This window comes from Podarcis filfolensis (assembly GCF_964270895.1).
Source record: "Podarcis filfolensis genome assembly, chromosome: 13".
NCBI lineage: Eukaryota > Metazoa > Chordata > Lepidosauria > Squamata > Lacertidae > Podarcis > Podarcis filfolensis.
The window spans coordinates 40,458,115-40,482,644 of NC_139615.1; the positions used below are offsets into that span (position 1 = coordinate 40,458,115).

The 24,530-nt window shown below is 47.7% G+C and overlaps 1 protein-coding gene across 5 annotated transcripts in view; it reads right to left on the bottom strand.

Moving 5' to 3' along the window:
- The window catches only part of SCN4A (sodium voltage-gated channel alpha subunit 4), a 105,933-nt gene that overhangs the window by 6,372 nt on the left and 75,031 nt on the right, over positions 1-24,530 (bottom strand). For 4 of the 5 annotated variants that reach the window (XM_083582328.1, XM_083582330.1, XM_083582327.1 and 1 more), the window contains exons 17-25: positions 19,157-19,289; positions 18,052-18,206; positions 15,317-15,490; positions 14,322-14,444; positions 12,609-12,896; positions 10,127-10,180; positions 9,846-9,983; positions 6,905-7,009; positions 3,361-3,631 (exon numbers count right to left, since the gene is read on the bottom strand). In XM_083582328.1, the coding sequence (XP_083438454.1) occupies positions 3,361-3,631; positions 6,905-7,009; positions 9,846-9,983; positions 10,127-10,180; positions 12,609-12,896; positions 14,322-14,444; positions 15,317-15,490; positions 18,052-18,206; positions 19,157-19,289 (1,441 nt within the window). Of the gene's footprint in view, positions 1-3,360; positions 3,632-6,904; positions 7,010-9,841; positions 9,984-10,126; positions 10,181-12,608; positions 12,897-14,321; positions 14,445-15,316; positions 15,491-18,051; positions 18,207-19,156; positions 19,290-24,530 lie in introns of all 5 variants that reach the window. The other variant, XM_083582331.1, reaches the window with a different exon arrangement.

A 24,530-nucleotide genomic window follows, 5' to 3' on the forward strand; every position in this document is an offset into this window, starting at 1 on the left:
TACAGTTTTTAAAAATTGTTAATAGCAAATGAATTTGCAGAGGCAGAGGGGCTTCTCGGTAGTGGCACCCGCCCTGTGGAAGGCCTTCCCATCAGATGCCAAGGAAATAAACAACTATCTGACTTTTAGAAGACATCTGAAGGCAGCCCTGTTTAGGGAAGTTTTTAATGTTTGATGCTTTATCGTGTTTTATTGTAATATTCTGTTGGGAGCCGCCCAGAGTGGCTGGGGAAACCCAGCCAGATGGGCGGGGTATAAACAGTCCCTTTTTTCCTAAAAAAATGTTTCGGGGTACTCTCATTTTGACTCAAGAAAACCACCATTTTATAGTTCAAATCAGGAAAAATAAAGACAGTAAATGGACAAAAGTACAAAGATTCACAAAATGTTTAGGGGTATGCGTACCCCTGCGTCCCCCCAGGAAAAAAGCACTGGGTATAAATAATTATTCACACTGTAGAAAAGGTTCCAGTCTTTTGTTCTAACAGCAAGCTAAACTGAGATGCCAAAGGTGCAAAGAAGCACAAAATAATTAAAAGGAAACAGCATTTTAAAACACCACAATCTGCCTGACAGGGACCTATGAGCTTATAAAATGATGATGGCGTAAAGCAGGGGTGGAAAACCTCAGGCTCCTGCTACAACCTTGGCCCACCTGGATGGGTTATGAGCCCATCTCCCTGAAACCACACCCACCTATCCACCAGGTGAGGTCAGGAACCGGGCAGAGGAGGAATGGTGGTGACTACCTCCCCAGCCTGACCCTTCCAGAGAAGAGGAAGACAGTTCGGAATTACAAGAGGGGTTTGAGGGAGGTCACAGCTCAGAGGCAGATGAGGGGGAAAGCTGGGAAATAATGGAAGAGGAGGAAGACCAAGGGAGAGACAGCTGATGGACTCAGCATCTTTAGAAAGCGTCCCAGACCCCTCCTCTCCCAGAGAGCCTTGAAAGTAGGAGAACAAAGCGCTCAAAGGCAGAGGGCACTTCTCAGCACCCAGAGCGATGATTCATGAGGAAGTTGGAGATGGAGGGGATGGATATTCACTTGGGACAACACCAGGGAAAACAACACCAGGAAAAAGGCCAGTGTCGTATCAACACTTGTCTAGCGCCATGCTGCAGAAAAGAGGTTACGAGAGGCTTATTGGCAATACACATAATCGACTGAATGACAAGAGAACATGATTCTGCTACAATGAACGGTATGAAGATGCTAATTTTGATTTCCCTTGCAGTTCATCTCTTGAGAATAATGAATGGTGAAAGTGGGTGCAGAATGTGGGTGAGACTCCTTATGGGGTCCTCACTGCGGGATCACATTCACCCAGTGCTATACCAGCTGCACTGGCTCCTGGTGGAGTACAGGATCAGGTTTAAGGTGCTGGTTTTAACCTTTAAAGCCCCATACGGCCTAGGACCCTCGCCTCTCCTGGTATGTCCCACGGAGGACCTTACGGTCTTCAAACAAAAACATCCTGGAGATCCCAGGCCACAGGGAGGTTAGGCTGGCCTCAACCAGAGCCAGGGCTTTTTCGGTTGTGGCCCCGATCTGGTGGAACGCTCTGTCACAAGAGACTAGGGCCCTGCGGGATTTGACATCTTTCCGCAGGGCCTGCAAGACAGAGCTGTTCCGCCTGGCCTTTGGCCAAGGCACAGCCTGACCCCCTTCTTTGGTAATCCTCACAGAACTCTAGCCCAATGGCTGCCATAAATTTGATTTAAACTGATTTTATAATTAATTGATTTTAGAATGCTATATTATTTTACTGTTGTTAGCCGCTCTGAGCCCAGCTTCGGCTGGGGAGGGCTGTGTAGGTTGGTTCCTCTGCCACCTGACATGGGGGTGGGGAGCTGACAGCAGCTGTTGGGAGATTGGATCATCAGCAGAGGGTGAGTGGGGAAAGGGGATTAATCCTGCCTGATTCGGTTGTGTGTGCCAGTTTCCTAGTCAATTCCTGCAGAAGCAGGGGTCACCATCATGTCTGCAGCCCTGCCAGTCAGCTGATTGTTGCCGCTTGCAAAGGACGCACAGGGCTTTGCGGCGTTTGCTCGTTGGATGATGGGTGGTTGTCTACAAACCCTTTTTTGGCCCAGCTGTGTCTTCACCTGCCCCACACATATCCCTGATGTCAGGTGTAAGGCAGGTGGGCCTCACTTAACTGAAATGGCCTTGCCGGGCAAACGAAGAGGTCTGGCAGGCTTCATGGGATGAAGGTTTCCCCACCACCATAGGTGCCAACTCCTAGGGCCTGAGGCAGTTTTGGTCCCCCGGTTTTTGTTCGCCAGGCCCCTTCATGTTCAGAGGACGTCGCACAATGTTGCATGTGCAACATCAAGGTATAAGGATGTTGGGATGTCGGGTGACGTCACGCCGGGACCCTGAAGATGGGCTGGAGAAGCTGGCTTCTCTGCCCACTGCTGAGATACAGAATAAGATTTCTCTAGAGAGAGAAAAATGTGCTTCTAGGCTGAACATGGTAAAGATGCTCCTATGTTATCTCCACTACTCTGCTGAATGCCTCTGCCCTACTATTCCCCATTATGCCTACTGTCAGATTTAAGACTCAGGTAGGTAGCCGTGTTGGTCTGATACAGTCGATAGATATAGATACAGTGGTACCTCAGGTTAAGTACTTAATTTGTTCTGGAGGTCTGTACTTAACCTGAAATTGTTCTTAACCTGAAGCACCACTTTAGCTAATGGGGCCTCCTGCTGCCGCTGCACCACCGGAGCACAATTTCTGTTCTCATCCTGAAGCAAAGTTCTTAACCTGAGGTAATATTTCTGGGTTAGCAGAGTCTGTAACCTGAAGCATCTGTAACCTGAAGCGTCTGTAACCCAAGGTAAAGGTAAAGGGACCCCTGACCATTAGGTCCAGTCGTGGCCGACCCTGGGGTTGCGGCGCTCATCTCGCTTTATTGGCCGAGGTAGCCGGCGTACAGCTTCCAGGTCATGTGGCTGGCATGACTAAGCCGCTTCTGGCGAACCAGAGCAGCGCACGGAAACGCTGTTTACCTTCCCACCGGAGCGGTACCTATTTATCTACTTGCACTTTGACGTGCTTTCGAACTGCTAGGTTGGCAGGAGCAGGGACCGAGCAACAGGAGCTCACCCTGTCGCGGGGATTCGAACCGCCAACTTTCTGATCAGCAAGTACTAGGCTCTGTGGTTTAACCCACAGCGCCACCCGCGTCCCATGTAACCCGAGGTACCACTGTATGTATTGTCCAGTAGCATCAAGAACAAACTTAGTTGGTCTCTAAGGTGCTACTGGACAATTTTTTTGTCAGATTTAAGAGTTATTAAGAAAGAGAGCAGGCTCAAACGCTGCCCATTTGCCACCTTCACATTTTCCTCACCTATGATGGAGATAATGACCACGACGAAATCAAAGATGTTCCAGCCGACCGTGAAGAAGTAGTACCGCAGGGCAATCATCTTGAGGAAGCACTCGGCCGTGAAGATGACAATGAAGATCAGGTTGATTTGGAAGAGGATGTTTATCTTGGTTTCGCTTTGGTCGTCTGTTTCCACCATCATCGTCACCATGTTAAGACAAATGAGGATCATGATGACTATATCAAAGGCTTGTTGGGTCACAAAGTCAAAGATCATCGCTTGGTATTTGTTCTTTAGTAAGGCGGAAGGCAGGCAGGCAGGCACAGGTGTGAGAGAGAGACACACAGGAAAGGGACAAAGACATACGGGCAGAGACAGACGAGGGAAGAGAAGAGAAGAGAAATGGAGGAGAAAACCCCACACAAGAATGTTCAAACGGGCAAAGAAATGGGAAAATAATCGCCCGGCATCCAACCCCATGGAACATGATCTAAGAATGTATGTGTATGTGTGCTCCAAAAAGCTTTTGTGTGGAATAACAGGACAGTGTGTTGGAGCCAGTGTGGTGTAGTGGTTAAGAGCGATAGACTCGTAATCTGGGGAACCGGGTTCGCGTCTCCGCTCCTCCACGTGCAGCTGCTGGGTGACCTTGGGCCAGTCCCACTTCTCTGAAGTCTCTCAGCCCCACTCACCTCACAGGGTGTTTGTTGTGGGGGAGGAAGGGAAAGGAGAATGTTAGCCACTTTGAGACTCCTTCAGGTAGTGATAAAGTGGGATATCAAATCCAACTCTTCTCCTCCTTCTCCTTCTCCTTGGTCTGGGAACACTCCTGGCTGAATAGGAACCTCACAGATGATTTGAGGCAAGGAACCACCTCTCAGTCCAATCAAGCCAGCAAGGTTGCTATAAAACAGGGTTTCCCCAAACGCGGAACTCCTGCTATTTTTGGACTACAACTCCCATCATCTCTAGTTAGCAGGACCAGTGGTCAGGGATGGTTGGAGTTGTAGCCCAACAACAGCGGAGGACCCAAGTTTGGGAGACCCTGCTATGAGGCTGTATTTTATTATTTTAATGTTTTAATGTTGTATTTTAATCTTGTTTTTAAGTTGTATTTCAATCAATTTGTTTTTATATCGGGTATTAGCCGCCCTGAGCTCGGTCTTGGCTGGGGAGGGCGGGGTATAAATAAAAATTTATTATTATTATTATTATTATTATTATAATAAAACAGAGAACAACCCATGAATTAACTACCTTTGAGCTCTTTGGAAGAACTGCAGGATAGAAAAGGATGGAAGGAAGGAGTTGTTTTTGTTTAATTTCTGAGCCTTCTATTATGTACCGTATTTTTTGCCCTATAGGACGCACTTTTCCCCCTCCAAAAATGAAGGGGAAATGTGTGTGCGTCCTATGGGGTGAATGCAGGCTTTCACTGAAGCCTGGAGAGCGAGAGGCGTCGGTGCGCACCGACCCCTCTCGCTCTCCAGGCTTCAGGAAGCTATCCGCAAGCCTTGCAAGCCCGGCGGGAGTTCCCCCGGGCGCGCAAGGCTTGGGGCGGCAGCCTGCAGCTCAAAGCACGGGGCGCGCTGCGGAGCACGCCCCGTGCTTCGGGCAAATGTCCGCAAGCCTCGCACGCCCGGCGGGAGGTCCCGCCGGGCGCGCAAGGCTTGGGGCGGCAGCCTGTTCTGGGGGCTGGGGTCGGGGGAAGCTTGGGCTTCCCCTGCGCCAGCCCCGCGCCTGGGGGGGGAAAATATTTTTTTGTGTCTTTATTTCCCCCCCAAAAAAATCTAGGTGCGTCCTATGGGGTGGTGCGTCCTATGGGGCGAAAAATACGGTAAATGCACATAAGGTTTGTTTATACTGCCCTAACCACGAGGAAGGGTAAAAAGCTTTGTGGCAAATTGAAAGTTTGTCCTCTGATCCTTTCAGACAGACACTTGCCTCCTTTGGCTTTCCTTGGCCGTTCTCAGGACCACTTTTAACAGACGCCTGTGGTCATTAAGAACCAGCAGGATACAAATTCCCTGACTGGTCCAAAAGCAGAATGGTGATCCTGTGCATAAGATTCTTATGAATTTTAAGTAGAAACACTATGCATAGTTTTATTTGTTTGTTTAGATATAATTTTTAAATAAATCTATTATTTCTTTCTTTTTTTGCAGCCTAGATAACGTCATGGGCAGAAAAAAACACAGGGCTAAGAAAAAAGAAATCATAGGCTGGCTCAAGAAAGCAGTGGTGTTTCAGTTTGCATTTTTCAATAAAGTAAAAATAAAAAGCTTTAAAATAAAATAAAAAAGGAAGGAAGCAGTGGGGAGTCGAGGGACTTTGATCTCAGCAGAAATTCGGAAGCAAAGGAGAGAGAAGGAAAAATGGGAAGGCTGCAGGGTTGGAGAACAGATGGAGATTGCCTGGGAAGGAATCCCAGGTCTCCCCTTCCCCACTCCCTCCCTTGTTCCAAACAGATTTACAAAGATCCGCAACAACAGGGGTGCACACTATCTGCATCTGCAGACAGGTGTGCGCATCCTCTGTTGTCACGACGCCCAGAGCCCTGCATTCCCCTTTCCTGCAGGAATCTTGGCTCAGCGCACGAAAGGAGGATCTCTTGTTCACACATCATGTATAAGGAAACTGACCTTTTGTGATCAAATGAATGTTGGGCATCATGTAACTCCGGCTCTGTGGGTGCTGGAATTCGAGATCTCTTGATGCAATGGACAAAAAGTCATGTAACAGGGCCTTAAGGAAGTTAGACTATCCTCCACCAGGGCCAGGGCCTTTTCAGTGATGGCTCCGACCTGGTGGAATGCTCTGTCCCATGAGACTAGGGCCTTTCAGGATTTAAGCTCCTTCCATCGGGCCTATAAGACAGAGCTATTCCACCTGGCTTTTAATTTGAATTGAGCCTGATCTTTCATTTCCCTTTTCTTCCCTCCCCCTCCCCTTTTATGATGATCACCTGCTCTGAGACCCCACAGCTAATTCTCCCCTGGCCTCCTCGCTGGCCCAAGTAGGGCCAATTCAGCCAGCTAGCCCTGGGGATTATCTAACTGATTTTTGATTTTTGAATTTTATTGTTATTCATGTTTTTATACTGTATTTTATGCTGCTTTTATAATTAAGTGTTTTAAAGTGTTTTAAATTTGTTCTTAGCCACCCTGAGCCCGGTTTTTGAACCAGGAAGGGCGGGATATAAATAAAAAATTGTTGTTGTTGTTGTTGTACTTGCTGCAAATTACGTTTGCATTAGTTGCCTTGGTATAATTTCTCACACACCATTTCCACTGGCTTTTAACTGATATGAATCTTCTGTACATTCTGCTAGTTTTATTGCTTTACTGCTGTGGCTTGGAAATTGTTTCATACCGATTTATGTTCTAATACGTTGAAGGTTTTGTGCTTTGAAAAATTGTGTAACCGTAAAACCCAACATCATACAACATGCCTGAGTCAAGCCTTCGTTATGGTGCACTGTATTATGTTGTGGTTTAGGGTGCAGTTACTGTCGGCTACCTTGGACCAGAAAGGTGGCTTCTCATTATTTAAGCAAATAAATACCTGAGGCCTTGGGATGGGCTTTTGCGGCTTTTTTGAGCCTAGCTTCTTCATGGCGTTGTAGTATTTCTTTTGTTCCTCTGTCATGAAGATGTCCTTTCCTCCAAAGTAAAAAAGGGAATCACAACTTATTAGACATGGGAGGAAATTGTTCGTTGCAGTGCCCAAGACCCACGCAAGGGTTCCACAGTCTTTGATTGGCAGCCCCACTTCACACCCAGTTTCCAGGACTCCGAGTGAACCACAAAATCTGCCTTTTAATTTCTGAGGCTGAGCGGTGGTAACTGGTAAGCTGGATTTATAGAGTCTGGTCAATTTCACTTGACCACCTCCATCTTTTCCAAACTCCCCTCCCCACCTTCCACTCGTAACAAGTCTCCTTCCTTGTTCCATAGCTGTCAAACGTCCCTTATTTGGCGGGATAGTCCCTTATCCCAGAGCTGTGTCCTGCTGCTGTCCCTTATTGATGATGCCCCTTAAATTTCCCGGGTTTCAAAGGAAGCAGCTCCTCTCCCTCCCTCCCTGCCGGCCAGGGAGGAGGGAGGCTCCAACTGTGTTGCTTGGCTGCGTTGCTCACCCAATAAGGAGTCTAAGAATGACTGGGGGGTGGAGCTTGCATGCCTTGTGCCCGGCCACGTTGCCTGGGGGTTTGCCTTTGCTCAGCAGTTCCCAGTGGAGAGGTGACAGTGGTTTTCCTTGCTGCATCCCCTTTGCCGGGTTGCTGCGCTGTGGGAACCACCATTTGAGGCTTTGTTTGGCTGCTGGTTGACTAAAATCCCTTATTTTGGCTGCTGATCCCTTATTTTTGAGGCTGCTGGTCCCTTATTTTCAAATCTGTAAGTTGACAGCTATGCCTTGTTCATGCGCGCTAGTTTATTTTTCTCTGTCAACCAGTCTGTCGCTCGACAGCAGAAGCCTCAAACGCTTCCCCTCACTTCCATCCTGCCAAAGGATGCTAACTCACTCTTCAATGTCCTGTGAGAGCTTTGGATTTCTAGAAACGCCCCTGTTGTTGCCAGGCTACTCTATTGTGGACTTAAGTCTTGGGCTATTTAATTAAACTAAGGACAGACAGACGTATCTAACCGGCTGCTCTAAGCCCTGCTCCATAGCTGTCTTTGATTGGCCCAGTCCCAAAAATGGCCTTGGCCATCTTCTCCCTTCTCCCTGCCAAACCACTTCAGTCTATTAAAAGAAGGACCCAGGAAAGTGAAAAGTTGTTCTTTCAGAGGGCAGGTGGGTTCCCTCCCTGATGCAACACACAAGTGCCTGCGGCTAACCAGAGGTCCAGGGACTATGTAGCTGTCTGTTTTGAAATGGCTTGATTCAATGAAAGCACTGCGGGGGGTTGGACTAGATGACCCACAGGGTCCCTCTGCAATTCTATGGTTCCATGATTTTTGAAAGCCTGTTGCTTAAGGGTAGTGGGCTCTCACATTACTGTCTTGAAGCAGCTGATGGAAGCACATTGCTCCCTACAGAGGTCACACCTATAGCATACATTTCAACATATATCTAAAGTACATGACTCCACCGGCCTTCCATAAAAAGAATCACAGGGACTATAGTTTACTCCTTGCAGAGTCACAATTCCCAGCAACCTTAAACTACAGTTCCCATGATTCTTTGGGGGAAATCATGTGTTTTCAATGTGCAGTGTGTGTGTGTGTGTGTGTGTGTGTGTGTGTGTGTGTGTGTGTGTGACAAAAATAATCATGGGAACTGTAGTTTATGAAGGGTGCTGGGAATTATAGCTCGAAGAGGGCTGTGTCTACGCAGCCTCTCATTCTGGATTCCTTTTCATTGAGTAGGGAGGATGGAACAGGTGGCCTACAAAACCACCCCCCCCAACCCTGATTCCATGTACATTTTTGGGGGAACCCCATCTGGCTATGTTGTCTACAAAGCCTATTTTCCTCATGAGTCTCCTCTTTCCCCACTTTCTATGCTCTTTGCCATTTTGGGAAGTTTTATTTCTGGCACAGAAACTGGTGAGGCATGAGGCTTGGTTCAAGTTAAGCCCTCTGATCTGCACATGCTCTGTGAATCTCTGCTATCATGCAGAGAGTCCCGGCACTGAGAAAATAGGATCTAGGTCTGACTGTGGAGCTCAGATTTGGTACCCGAGCTCATTTATCAAGGTGGGCTTCCACCTCAAAAACCAGCTGTGTGAACTGGTCCCAGCTGATGTCCCTGAACTCTGCGCCAGATACTGACTCCTGTAGCTGGAGCCATGTGTGTCAGTTTGAATTTCTTAGTGCAGAAAGTATTGATCTGATGTGTAGAGATCTTCCCTACTTTATGTAATTCAAGAGTTCTGGAAGCTTCTCTGTGTGAAAGAAACTTCATGTTCTTTTGGTTATTCCCTCAGAGAAGCAGAGTACAGCTGGTTTAAACTGTTTCTCTTATCTCTTTCTGTCAAGGTCATGCTGACTATAAAAGTAAGGCCAGAAGGAGCATGGGTTTCACTTTCTCTTTCTATCTCTTTTCCTTCTAGTGTGGTACTCTATATGTAGTGTTAAGGTTTAGACTTATAAGTTATTGTTTAAGTCAAGTCTGCTGCAACTGGATTTCTTATGGACAGGGCCAATCCTGAATATATTGGATTTGTGACCATTTTGCTCATTTGCCTTCAGTAGCAGTAAAGCTCTGCTGGATGAAATATAATTGCCTCTGGTCAATTTTTTGGGAATCCTGCAACGTGTTTAGGTTTTTACTCTGCTTACTATACATTGGAATCTACTCTGGATCAACACTGAGTAGAATTTAATTGACAGTGTGAGCATCGCTTCCAAATAGCACGCGGGAGTCATTCTACTCAAAGATAAATGTCTGAATTGTGCCTCAAAGTCCAATTTTATTGCTGCGGGAGGTGCCCACTAACAGCCACCCCATCTGTGGCAGTGACACCCGCAGCTGTAACCCAAAGCCAAGAGACACTTATCTTTTTCTTCTGCTGGTTGAAGTTATCGATGATGACACCGATGAAAAGGTTGAGAGTGAAGAAAGCCCCGAAGATGATGAAGATGACAAAATAGATGTACATGTAGAGGTTGACTTCGTATTCGGGCTGCTCCTCGACCTGGGAGGTCAGAGAAGAGGTTGAGAAGAGACCCTTTCTTGCGGTCGGGGCCCCCGCCTCCCCCATTGTGCAGGCCAGACCCGGTTGCCCCTACAACAGGCCTGTGGGACTGAGCAAGCACCTCTTCCTCAGCCCAGAATTACCTCACGGGAGTCGACGGCTGCGTACATGATGTCCATCCAGCCCTTGAATGTGGCCTATGAGGAACGCAGAAGGATAAACTCATTGTGGTGCCCGGCAGAGGTGGGGTCTTACTGCTAGGTTCTTAAAGAACTCGGGGGGGGGGGGGGCAGAACAGAGACCCACAAGATCAGGGCTGTCGTAAGCATATGTGGCGCCAGGGTGCAAATATCCGCCCAGTGCCGCCCCCGGTTGCCCAGAGTTGTCAACCTTTTTTGGGGGGGCAGCGCGCTCTGGGCCGGCCGTCAAGGCACACAGAGCAGGGCACAGAGGAGAGCTATGGGCAGGCCTCTCCACGGCCCTACGCCAATCCCAGGTGCACAGAAGGGCAAAGCAGCCACCCGCCTCAGCACCCCACTGGCTCGCTTGCCCCCGAACTCGTGGCGGAGAGCTGCCGGCAGCAGAAGAGCCCGCTGTGGAGCTCCGACGGGCAGGTTCTTCCCCGGACTCCAACTCTCAGGCCCTGGACTCTTGGACTCCTGGCGCCCCTGAGAGCCCAGTGCCCGGGTGCCCAGCACCCCTAACGCCTATGGTTAAGACAGCCCTGCACAAGATAAATGTGCACATGTCAATTTAAACTCTTGGAGGGGGGGACACCCCAAACCCAGAAATTAATAAATAGTAGGATTGTGAAGTTTGGGTTGTGAAGGGAGAAATATAAGTTGCAGAGGAATTCCTGGACCAGCCTATGCCCTGGCCAAGCTAGGGCTGTTAAGAAACAATATAAGACCCATTGAGGGCCACTGGCAGTGCAAGTGAACTGACCTCCCTCCTTGCCCTGAGGTGTGAACAGAGCCGGGGGATTTGGAAGGTTGCCAGGGTAACTGGGCCTTTAGCAAGTTACGGTGGGAAAATGAAAGGAAGAAAAGTCTGGGATCCATCTTGGGCAGGCTGGCTGAAGGCTGGCTGGGAGAGAGACCTTGGATTCCATGGCTGCACTGCCGTAGGGGATAAGCCCCTCTTGAAATGACCATGCTGTAAGATCTGGACTCCCTCCATGCAGGCTGAAGGTATAAACCATATTTCTTAAAGCTACAACAGTTTCCACTGAATCTCAATTCTTCAAAGGACCACAAATGCTGGGTGAGTGCCTGGAACCCCCTAGGCTCTTGCCACCACTCAGCAGGAAGAGGGGGAGGCACCCAACTTTTGTAGCAGTATGTATGGATGCTTTGGGGCTAAATAAGATGTCGGGTGGGGTCTCACCAGCACCTCCCTTTTTCAGTTCCTTCCCCTGCCACAAGTGCTCCTATACCTGTGGAAGCTCACCATGCAGTTCAGAACATTGGTTGTTAGCTCCGTCGGTAGAGCATGGGGCTCTTGATCTCAGTGTCCTGGGTTTGAGCCCCAGGTTGGACAAAAGATTCCTCCTACATTGCAAAGGTTGAACTAGATGAGGCTTCTGAATCTATGATTATGTAGGGTTCAATATCAAATGGGGAAGACTTCCTGCTTCTGAAGTTCACCCTCCAACTGGTGGAGGGGGAAGAGAGTTTGAGAGGGGGTGCACCAAATGGGGACTGGGCTGTGCGCCCTGAATCTCTGTTCTGCAGTTGCCATTAAGTAACTAGAAACTAGGGCGAATGTGTCTCCCCAATGAGTAGGCATCACAGTGTTAGAATTTTAAGGTCTCAAATATAGAACAAATATTCATAAATGCACACATATCTAAATATATGAACCATGTGTCTGAGATAGTACAGGAGAGCAATCCTGAAGCCATTTTGACTCTCCCAACATCCTCAAATATTCCTCTGCAGTAAGGGAATCAAATGGGGAAAGCCTTCCCCTTGTCTTTTTGCTTGCAAATCCTGTTTTAAGGGCGTCTTTGTGTATGAATAGGGTGAGCCTGTGACCTGGATTCAGGAACTAAAGTATTAACCATCACAAAAGAATGGCCAGGCTGCCCAGGTAATGCAATCAGTGACTATTATCAGGTATCCTGGCAGACAGGATTTCTGCTGTAGAACGCCTCCTTCTGTGATGTATGTATGTTTTTTGGGGTGGTCTTGGGCTACAGGGTGGGCAATTTCAAAAGTCTATATAAGGGCTTGCGCATCATTTTTCAGGGTTCTCCTCCCTCAAGCGTGTGGTGAGTGGGGACCCTGTCGCAACAGCTCCTTGAATAAACATCAGGCTTACTAGCTGCTTTGCTTCTCAATATACTCTGGTTGGCCTCTGTTATTCTCTCCTACCGAAAGGGAACCCACTCTATACAGGCTCCGGAATACCCCATAAGGGAAAGGGAGCAGTTTTCTCTTATAACCGCAGCAAACCACCAGGAAGAAGTCTGGATGCCGTACGAAGGAAGGTTGCCACAATGACATAGACATGGCGGTGGGGTTTTTCCTTGCAAGGCATGATGGGAGAAAAGTCCTCAGAAGAAGCGTATTCAAAGGAGGCCCCTAGCAGGCAGAGAAGGAAGGGCGAAGGAAGTACACTCACCACCTGCAAAAGGGAGAGGTATCCCATGCCCACATTGTCAAAATTGACCTTGACGTTGACCCAGCGGACGTCCGTGGCATTGTAAACGTCGAGGAGAGTCATGCAGTCGCTCTTGTTGTTCACCACGGAGAGCTCGAAGTAGTCGCCCGTGGTGGTATTGATGCAGCGATAATACTTCCCTGCGAAGAGGTTGACCCCCATAATGCTGAAGATGAGCCAGAATATCAGGCAGACCAAGAGGACGTTCATGATGGAAGGGATGGCTCCCAGAAGGGCATTTACGACCACCTGGCTCCCAGAGAAAGAGGCGGTTTAACCAAAGCGAGGCCGAAACCGATTTTTTTGTTTTTCACAAATGCAAAACACAGCCATCTTCTTTTTAAAAAAACAAACAAACTTTAAATTAAATTCCACATTTAGAGTTTTTCAAATTATATTGCTTGTAGGCTAGAAAAGGCAAGAAGGTAGTATATCAGCTTATTGGAAATTCAACAACATTCAATCCATATTGGCCCAAATATAAGCCACACTTCCCCCCCGCCCCAAATTCCGACTGTGAAAAGCTAAAGCACGGCTTAAATTTGCCACCTTACAAAAATTGGCTTTTACGATATCGCTGTAGGGTTTTCTTCCACATTTGTCATTTATGGGTGTGAGTGCCTGTGGAATTTTAAGGGAGTGGCTTATATTCAGGTATTGTCTTGTTTTTCCTCCCCCCCCCCCCCCCAATTTTAAAGGTGCGGCTTATTTGCGGGTGCCGCTTATATTCGGGCCAATATGGTAAGTGGGAATGATCCTCAGAGCTACCAAAAGTTTATAGGGTTGTCCGAAGCAGGGATTGCTAGGGATGAGCTCCAGAACCTATTTTCAGTGCCATAATAGAGTGGAGAATATTCTGCACATGTGGATACAATAGCACACTCTTCACCCGTGAGATGTGACGCCATCCAGTGTACTGGAAACATACAAGACTCTAGGCTCGCCCAACTTGGCTTTTGCCTCACACTTTATGACTGGGAAGACCTGGTTTCTCATCCCCGTTCATCCATAGTCCCTGGATAACCTTGGACAGTCACTATCTCTCATGCTGGCTTATCACTTGGGCGTTGTTGCAAGGATAGAATGGGAGAGACAACTCAGTGGCCACTATTATGAGCTCCTTGGAGATGTAAACGTAAAGGTAAAGGGACCCCTGACCATTAGGTCCAGTCGTGGCCGACTCTGGGGTTGTGGAGCTCATCTTGCTTTATTGGACAAGGGAGCTGGCATACAGCTTCCAGGTCATGTGGCCAGCATGACTAAGCCGCTTCTGGCGAACCAGAGCAGTGCATGGAAACGCCGTTTATCCTCCCGCCAGAGCGGTACCTATTTATCTACTTGCACTTTGACGTGCTTTTGAACTGCTAGGTTGGCAGGAGCAGGGACCGAGCAATGGGAGCTCACCCCGTCGCGGGGATTCGAACCGCCAACCTTCTGATCGGCAAGTCCTAGGCTCTGTGGTTTAACCCACAGCGCCAGCCGCATCCCCCTTGGAGATGCAAACATCTTTAAATAAATTAGGCACCAGAAACCGCTGCTCAAAGGACACATTTCTGAGGCGAGCCTGAGCCCCAGAACCTCCTTCCAAGAGACACAAAGTCCTCACTCTGAAATCCTCACCGCTCTGGGGAGGAAAGTGGGGAGCGAAACCTCGAGGTGTCACGCAAAACTTACCCTCATGCCTTCAAATCTGGACAAAGCCCGAAGGGGTCTCAGAGCACGGAGCGTCCTCAGGGATTTAATTGCCCCCAGCTCCGAATATCCCATCCAGTTTGCTGTCAGGCTGATGAGGGAGACCTGGTGGAGAAACCAGAACGCTTACAGACAAAGCTGGCAAGCACGATAAGAGATAGATCACCGAAAGGATCCCTGGTCAAGATGCAAGTTTATTATCAAACATCCTTAAAATATCCACAAGAAGGAACATGGTTACCCATTTAGCGACCCATGTTTTGGGAACAAATTTTGTCAGCCAGCTTCTACGGTTAATACTGTGATGGGCTTGCAGGGGGCAAGAGTAACAGCTGTGTGTGTGTTAGCAAAAGACAACAGCAGGGTTGGGGGGGGGGAGGCTGCCAGGATTACAGGTGGTGTGATGTCACCACAGGAAAAAACGTCCTTTTTACCTGATGCTCAGGTTGCGTTTTTAGCAAGGATTTTGGGGAAGAGGAAGGGTGGGGCCTGAGGCCATACAGACTGAGGGACGGACAAGCTGTGTAGAGGAGACACAGGGATGCTGTCTTGGCTTCTTTCGAATTCAGTGCTGTGCTTCTGTGGGCAGCAAGTCCCTTGTGAGATGTGATGCTCAGAACCCTTTCTCCATCCAGACTCGGGAGTCAATATGTGTAAATAAGCCATATTTCATAAAGACACTACAGCAGGCATAGGCAAACTCGGCCCTCCAGCTGTTTGGGGACTACAACTCCTATCATCCCCAGCTAACAGGACCAGTGGTCAGGGATGATGGGAACTGTAGTCTCGAGACATCTGGAGGGCCGAGTTTGCCTATGCCTGCACTACAGCCTCCACTGTGGCTCATTTTCCCCACACAAACCCTGGTTAAGACCCCTGGAATTTTCGCCTCTTGACAGAGATTGGGGTAGCCAGCAACGATACTAAAAATGGACTCCTGTCTCAAACAACTCCCTCCCCCTCAAGCCGCAACTTACGTCAACAATGAGGAAGTCCAGCCAGCACCAGGCATTGGTGAAGTAGACCTTGAACCCATAGGCCACCCACTTGAGAAGCATCTCGATAACGAAAACATACGAGAAGACCTTGTCAGCATATTCCAAGATGATGCGGATGGTCCGACGACGCTCTATGTAGATGTCTTCGAAAGCCTGAAAGAGGAAGAGGCTCAGAGTCATCTGGGGAAACCTTCTCTGCAACCCACCCACGTGGGTAAGTAAGTAAATAATTTTTTATTTATACCACGCCCTCCCCGGCCAAGACCGGGCTCAGGGCAGCTAACATCAAACACCGCTCTATAAGACGCATCAGACCACAAGACGCACCGAGTTTTTGGAGGAGGAAAACAAGGGGAAAAAAATTCTGAATCTCAGAAGCCAGAACAGCAAGAGGGATCGCTGCGCAGTGAAAGCAGCAATCCCTCTTGCTGTTCTGGCTTCTGGGATAGCTGCGCAGCCTGCATTCGCTCCATAAGACGCACACACATTTCCCCTTACTTTTTAGGAGGGAAAAAGTGAGTCTTATAGAGCAAAAAATACGGTACATTAAAATACAGGTTAAAAATTAGAATCAGGATAAAATTAAATGATTGCCCACGAATTACAACCATAGGGGTCGGGAACCTCAAGTAATCATCAGGGCCAGCTATCCATGTTGGGTGTACTTCAGGACAGAATACCAACCATGAAACCAGTGTGACTCATTGCTATCTCTCTCTCTCTCTCTGATTATGCCATGCCTCCCAGTGTGGACAGAACACAGTGGGATGTTTATAACAAAACAAAACAAACTACAACCCTCTCCCAGGTGTGAAAAGTCAAGTGCAATTCCATTTGCCGTTTTATAGTGGAAAAGCAATGCTTGGGTAGCACGAGGAGACACCCTCCTGGAAGCAATGAGGTCAGAGATCACACCCACTAGCAACTTATTTGAGAAGAACCCTAGAATCATAGAGTTGGAAGGTACCCAGAGAGTCATCTAGTCCAGGAATCTCAGCTAAAGCATCCATGACAGATGGCCGTCCAACCTCCAAGGAAGGAGAGTCCACAACCTCTGGAGGGAGACCGTTCCGCTGTGGAACAGCTCTTACTGTCAGAAAGCTTTTCCGCATGTTTTGTCGGTGTCACAGTCCGGTTCACGGGTGATCGAAGTCCCGGCAGGGGACGTCAGGACCAGGGGCAAGATGGTGGGGTGGGAGCAGGAATGGGGGTCCAGAAGCCAGGAGTCAGGAAGCCAAGAGTCCAAGGATCAGAGAGCCAGGATTCAAGAAGCCAAGGGTCCAAGGGTCAGGAAGCAAGGAGTCAAGAAGCCGAGGTTCAAGGATCAGGAAGCAAGAAGCCAAACGCGGCAAGGCAGGAAGCGCATTGCTGTGGCAAAGAGCTGAAGGGAAATGCTGACCTTATATCCCTTCCCAGCTGTTGCCACCAGGTGCTGTGAGTTACCAATTGGCCTCACCTGTGAGGCCGTGCCTTGCCTCTCCAGGACAAACTTAGGAAGGCCCCAGTCCTGCAAAGTCCTATTGGTCACAGGGCCTGGCTCCTGCACGCACACCTGACTGTCGGAAACTCCTTTCTTGTAACTTGAAGCCGTTGGTTCAAGTCCTACCCTCCAGAGCAGGAGAAAGCAAGCTTGTTCCTTCTTCCATGTCACAGGCCTTGACAACCCTGTTGGAACTAAAGTGAGGTCTCTTTTCTTCATTCGTCCAGGAAGATGTGTGGGACGGGATTCCTGAACAACCGTGTCTAATACTTTGCCCTCTCTTTTCAGAGCAATTTCAAACCACTGCCCTTGGATGATGGACTCAAGGGCATCCTGATCAAATTTGTAGATGACACCAAACTGGGAGGGGTGGCTAACACCCCAGAGGACAGGATCACACTTCAAAACGACCTTGACAGATTAGAGAACTGGGCCAAAACAAACAAGATGAATTTTAACAGGGAGAAATGTAAAGTATTGCACTTGGGCAAAAAAAATGAGAGGCACAAATACAAGATGGGTGACACCTGGCTTGAGAGCAGTACATGTGAAAAGGATCTTGGAGTCTTGGTTGACCACAAACTTGACATGAGCCAACAGTGTGACGCGGCAGCTAAAAAAGCCAATGCAATTCTGGGCTGCATCAATAGGAGTATAGCATCTAGATCAAGGGAAGTAATAGTGCCACTGTATTCTGCTCTGGTCAGACCTCACCTGGAGTACTGTGTCCAGTTCTGGGCACCACAGTTCAAGAAGGACACTGACAAACTGGAACGTGTCCAGAGGAGGGCAACCAAAATGGTCAAAGGCCTGGAAACGGCTAAGGGAGCTGGGCATGTTTAGCCTGGAGAAGAGGAGGTTAAGGGGTGATATGATAGCCATGTTCAAATATATAAAAGGATGTCACATAGAGGAGGGAGAAAGGTTGTTTTCTGCTGCTCCAGAGAAGCGGACACGGAGCAATGGATCCAAACTACAAGAAAGAAGATTCTACCTAAACATTAGGAAGAACTTCCTGACAGTAAGAGCTGTTCGACAGTGGAATTTGCTGCCAAGGAGTGTGGTGGAGTCTCCTTCTTTGGAGGTCTTTAAGCAGAGGCTTGACAACCATATGTCAGGAGTGCTCTGATGGTGTTTCCTGCTTGGCAGGGGGTTGGACTCGATGGCCCTTGTGGTCTCTTCCAACTCTATGATTCTATGATTCCTCCCCAAGGGGTAGGTGGCCCTTACTAACCAGGGCTCCGCTGCTAAGGAGGATCATGAGGATGATGAATGTCTCAAACCAGTTGTGCTCCACAATCTTGAAACACGTCTTCCGGAGATTCCACCACTTCTCCCCCTTCTCTGTCTTGACGTCAACGTACAGGCAAGGGCATCTCCGGACACAGGCTGCAGGTAGAGACATGCCAATAGTAAGCCCACAGCTAGGAACAGAAGAAAGCTGCTGTTTCCATTCTGACCTGTACCTTTCACAGACAGCGCTGTTTCCATTTTGCTGCAGTTTGGTTTCTGCCAAACGCTATCCTGTTTATCTCTCTGTCTGCTGCTTAATGTATGCTATGTCACTATTTATATAACATTCAGTTGTCTCAATGAAAAGGAAATGCAAACAAAAACCACCCCAACTAATTAATGGTGTCTGGTTTGCAGACTTAAAAAAAAAAACCTGCACATGCGCGAGGACATTCTGTTTTCTGTTACTTTGTCATGTACTCTAAGGCTGTTTTAACAATGAAAGCAGGTTCTGGGCCTGGGCCCTGTCGGTTAATAATAATAATAATAATAATAATAATAATAATAATAATGATTTATTATTATTTACACCCTGCCCATCTGGCTGGGGATCCCTAGCCACTCTTGGCGGCTTCCAACAAAATATTAAAATACAGTAATGCATCAAACACTAAAACCTTCCCTAAACAGAAGAAGAAGAAGAAGAGGAGGAGGAGGAGGAGGAGGAGGAGGAGGAGGAGGAGGAGGAGGAGGAGGAGTTGTTTGGATTTGATATCCCGCTTTATCACTACCCAAAGGAGTCTCAAAGTGGCTAACATTCTCCTTTCCCTTCCTCCCCCACAACAAACACTCTGTGAGGTGAGTGGGGCTGAGAGACTTCAGAGAAGGTCACCCAGCAGCTGCATGTGGAGGAGCAGGGAAGCGAACCTGGTTCACCAGATTATGAGTCCACTGCTCTTAACCACTCTTAACCTCTTAACCACTACACCACACTGGCACGCTCAAGGCAAAGCATTATGTGCTCTCTTCTTCACATGTACCGGAGCAGAGCACAGCTATATTCAAGTCCTTCCCAGAAGACCCGTGTTGCTGCCTGGCTACCCTACCTTCAGTGAAGCATTCCTCTGGCTCATCATTCTCGGCATCCTCTTCAGCCGCAGCTACCTCCTCCTCAGGGTCTGGGGGCTTATAATCAACAGTGCTGCATATGGACGACTCAGTCCCATCTGAAAGAGGCTTCTGAGAAGAGCAAAGGAAGAGAGCAACAGTCTAGAAGGACCTTACGATTTTATGCAGGGTGTATGAGTGCCATCAAGCCATGTTCAACCATGGGCCATCAAGCCATGTTCATTCATGGGCCATCAAGCCATGTTCAGTCATGGGCCATCAAGCCATGTTCAGTCATGGGCCATCAAGCCATGTTCAGTCATGGGCCATCAAGCCATGTTCAATCATGGGCCATCAAGCCATGTTCTGTCATGGGCCATCAAGCCATGTTCAGTCATGGGCCATCAAGCCATGTTCAATCATGGGCCATCAAGCCATGTTCAATCATGGGCCATCAAGCCATGTTCAATCATGGGCCATCAAGCCATGTTCAATCATGGGCCATCAAGCCATGTTCAATCATGGGCCTACATCTATTACAATGAACAAATGACCGGATATCAGGGCATTAAGTACATCCTCCCCAGCTGCAAGCAGCAGCCCACAACAACATACCCTCCAACATTTCTCCGATTAAAAGGGACGACCAGTGCTATTTTTCTAGAAAAAGAGGTGCCATGAAAAAGAGAATTCACCATGAACGCCTCCCTTGTGTTATAAGAATTCTAAGGTCCCAAATATAGAATAAATGTTCATAAATGTACAAAGTAAACACATAAAGCCAAATTACAGGGAACCAGGCAGAGGGTCTCCTCGGTAGTGGCGCCCTCCCTGTGGAACGCCCTCCCACCAGATGTCAAAGAGAACAAAAACTACCAGACTTTTAGAAGACCCTTGTTTAGGGAGGCTTTTAATGTTTGATGTAGCACAGTATTTTAATATTTTTTTTGGAAGCTGCCCAGAGTGGCTGGGGAAGCCCAGCAAGATGGGCGGCGTATAAATAATAAAGTATTATTATTATTATTATTATTATTATTATTATTATTATTATTATCATCATCATCATTATCATTATCATTATCATTATCATTATTATTATTATTATTATAAAGGTAAAGGGACCCCTGACAATTAGGTCCAGTCGTGGCCGACTCTGGGGTTGCAGCGCTCATCTCGCTTTATTGGCCGAGGGAGCCGGCGTACAGCTTCCGGGTCATGTGGCCAGCATGACTAAGCCGCTTCTGGCGAACCAGAGCAGCGCACGGAAACGCCGTTTACCTTCCCCCGGAGCGGTACCTATTTATCTACTTGCACTTTGAGGTGCTTTTGAACTGCTAGATTGGCAGGAGCAGGGACCGAGCAACGGGAGCTCACCCCGTCACGGGGATTCGAACCGCTAACCTTCTGATCGGCAAGTCCTAGGCTCTGTGGTTTAACCCACAGCGCCACCCACGTCCCTTAGAATAAATGTTCATAAATGTACAAAGTAAACACATACATACGGTAAGTATATAAACCACCTGTCTGAAATAGTACAGGAGAACAATCCTGAAGCCATTTTGACCCTCCCAAACTGACCTCAAATATTTCTCTGCAAGGAGGAAGGAAAGGGGTGAATGAATGAATTTATTATTATGGTCACAGACCAGTTCTGGCTCACTTACAATCATGAAACATGATAGGGATACATTGAATTGCAATTGGGAATTGCAAAGAGGAGGAACCTGGAACAATGGTGTGCAAGCCCTTATATAGACATTTTAAATTGCCCGCCCTGGAGCCCAAGACCACCACCCGCATTCATCATACATTCACCAGGGAAGGGGCGGTCTACAGCAGAAATCTGAGTGTGTTGGTTTTTTTCCTCCTGTCTGCCAGGATACCTGATAATGGATCATTGATTGTATTACCTGGGCCATTTGGCCACTCTTTTGTGATGATAGCTACTTAATTCCAGAATCCAGGTCACAGGCTCACCCTATTCATGCACAGACACACCCATAAGACAGGATTTGTGAACAAAGAGACAATGGGAAGGCTTTTCCATTTCTTTCCTCCTTGCAGAGAAATATTTGACGTGACTGAAAGGGTCAAAATGGCTTTAGGACTGTTTTCCTGTACTGTTTCCAGACATGTGGTTTATATATTTTTGTATGTCTTTTCCTTGTACAGTTATTAACATTTATTTTATATAAGACCTTAACATTCCTATAACAACCTGTTTCTATTGAAATGAGATCCCCCCTGAAAGGAGTACGAGTTGACAAGCACACACCACCTCTTTCAAGCAATGAAGGAGGAGGGGATTTCCTAACCTCTCCCAAATAATTTTTCCTACCATGCTTCAAAGCCTTTGCTATCCCCTTTTCAGCTGGCTCTCTCGCAGTTGGACGTATGACAAATAACCTGAGATATAATTAGTACGGTTGAGTTAGGTTCTCTGAAACATCTATAGCTCGGCTTACCTGGAAGAGCCTTTAGGTCAAAGTTTATGCCAGTTCAGAAAGGGTGAAACTGACAGGAGGCAGGTTCCCTCTACCCCTAGTGAGCAACTATTTGTTGAATCTAACCCAGGCTGCCTCAGCCCTCCAGATGTTTTTGGCCTACAACTCCCATGATCCCTAGCTAGCAGGACCAGTGGCCAGGAATGATGGGAATTGTAGTCTCAAAACATCTGGAGGGCCAAGGTTGAGGAAGCCTGATCTAACCCATGGGTAGGCAAACTAAGGCCTGGGGGCCTGATTCGGCCCAATCACCTTCTAAATCCGGCCCGCAGACGGTCCGAGAATCGGCGTGTTTTTACATGAGTAGAATGTGTCCTTTTATTTAAAATGCATCTCTGGGTTATTTGTGGGGCATAGGGATTTGTTCATCCCCCCCACCCAAAAAAAAATGGTCCGGCCCACCACATGGTCTGAGGGACAGTGGACCGGCCCACGGCTGAAAAAGTTTGCTGACCCCTGCCTTTCTACAACTGCAAGGGAGGACTGACAGGCTGGAAGCACTGTGCTCTGAGCATGTGCTGAGCGGCTGCTGTTGTTTTGTCCTCAACTCTGAATAACTCAATGTTATTCTTCTGCTGTCCCTTCTGCTGGGACACACTGCATTGAAATTAATAGACCTAAGTTAGTCATGTCTCTTGATTACAATGGGTCTACTGTAATGGAATCGGGATTTAAAGTCCACAGCATGTTACACCTTGAAAGAAAATTACATGAAAATGATGTGCTGGTGGTATTTAACGCCTAGTAAATTAGCAAAAACGTACAGGATGGGGTCAAATGTATACTGGAAATGTAAGGAAAAAGAGGGCACTTTTTATCATATGTGGTGGAAATGTAAGGTAGTAAAAGAATTCTGGGAAATTATATATAATGAGTTGAAAAAAATGTTTGAAACAACCTTTTCTAAAAAAACAAACCCTGAAGCCTTTCTTTTAGTTGGTCGCTGCTGCGGCAATTGGGCTGGTGATTGAACAACTTGCACGGTGGCGTCTTATAGACGGGATAATTTGGTATAAATTGGTATTGTTATAATGAGGCTATTATTGGATTGTAAAATTATTATCGTGGGGAGTGCGCACACACACACACACACCTGATCTGAGCAGATCTAATAGCAATCTGTAGCCAGGATGAACACAATAAGAAGTGCCTTATGGGATCAGACCAAAGATCCATCTAGCTTGCCACTGTGTTTCTGGCAGCAGTCAACTAGTTGCCCCTGGGAGTTTCACAAAATGGTCTGCAAAAGGAGATTGCCATGACGCAGATTTATCTTATCTTTCTACCTATTGGTGGTGGCGGCCGGGGGGGGGGGGATGGTACAAGGAGCTTTGCAAATCACTGAAGCTCCCCCTCCCTGACCACTCCATCCTGAGTCTTTATCAGGCAACTCAGAAGCAGAAGGAGGACCCTGCAGGCTAGAGGTGGGTGGAATTTGCTCCTGTGGGATGTAATCCACTGAGAGCAGTCAAGTACAACATTCCTTGTTTTCCTAGAGTGGGCATGCAAGGGAATGTTTGGTCCAGCCAGTCTGAACTTCCTGTTCCTCCTGGCCTGGAGCATCCTTCCTTGCATGTGACTGGTGGGTGGGCGTGACCTTTCCAGACCTGATAAAAGGCCAAGGCATGCTGCCACTCTCCCTCTTTTCCATCTTCTTTTCATCCTGCAAACTTCCTGGAATGAACTGCTGGCTGCCAGCCAAGCAGTCCCCCAGGTCATCTCCCTTATGGGATAAACCTGTTAGTGTAAAGCCTGCCTTCAGGGATCACACTGTGCTCTGTCTGATCACGAGTGAACTTTCTTTTTATTGCTTATGTGGTGTCTTTACTCTTTTAGGAGGGATTCAAGCGGTCAAGCCAGGAAAATATTAGAACACATTTTAATCTGGACAAGCCAGATCGAATTGCGTATTGTCTTAAGAAATTTGCATGAGTTTGCAAGTAGTTTTCTGCTGCAGAAAGGGGAATGCACTCTGCTTAGTAAAGGAACTTGCTAGCGCAGGTTAGGAAGGATTATTATTTATTTATTTATTTATTTATTTATTTATTTATTTATTTATACCCCACCCATCTGGCTGGGCTTCTCCAGCCACTCTGGGCGGCTTCCAACAAAATATTAAAATACAGTAATGCATCAAACATTAAAAGCTTCCCTAAACAGGGCTGCCTTCAGATGTCTTCTAAAAGTCTGGTAGTTGTTGTTCTCTTTGACATCTGGTGGGAGGGCGTTCCACAGGGCGGGTGCCACTACTGAGAAGGCCCTCTGCCTGGTTCCCTGTAACTTGGCTTCTCGCAGTAGAGTAACCACCAGAAGGCCCTCGGCGCTGGACCTCAGTGTCTGGGCAGAACAATGGGGGTAGAGACACTCCTTCAGGTATACTGGACCGAGGCCGTTTAGGGCTTTAAATGTCAGCACCAACACTTTGTATATATCCTCTCCTGCCACCCTGAACATTCCCACAGCTCCGCACTGTCGTGCTCAGCCCCAGAAATCACAAAGTGGTTAGAAGTGTCTCTGTGTATGTGCAAAGCGCCATCTTCCAACCATGGAGCAAGGATAACCAGCCACCAAGTGGCTGCGGTTAGAGGGCAGAGCATCCAGGGAAGAATGTGTGGGCCCCACTAACTGCCCAAGCACTACATAAGGAGGCGGGGGGGGGGGTTAGGTGAGTGGCTGAGGCCGAGAGCGAACCGCAGACTGAAGGCACCTTTTATCATATGTGGTGGACGTGTAAGGTAGTAAAAGAATTTTGGGAAATTATATATAATGAATTGGGGGGGGGGGAGTTTAAAATAACTTTTTCTTAAAAACCCTGAAGCCTGCCTTTTAGGAATTCTAGGTGTCAAAATTCCAAGATTACCATATTTTT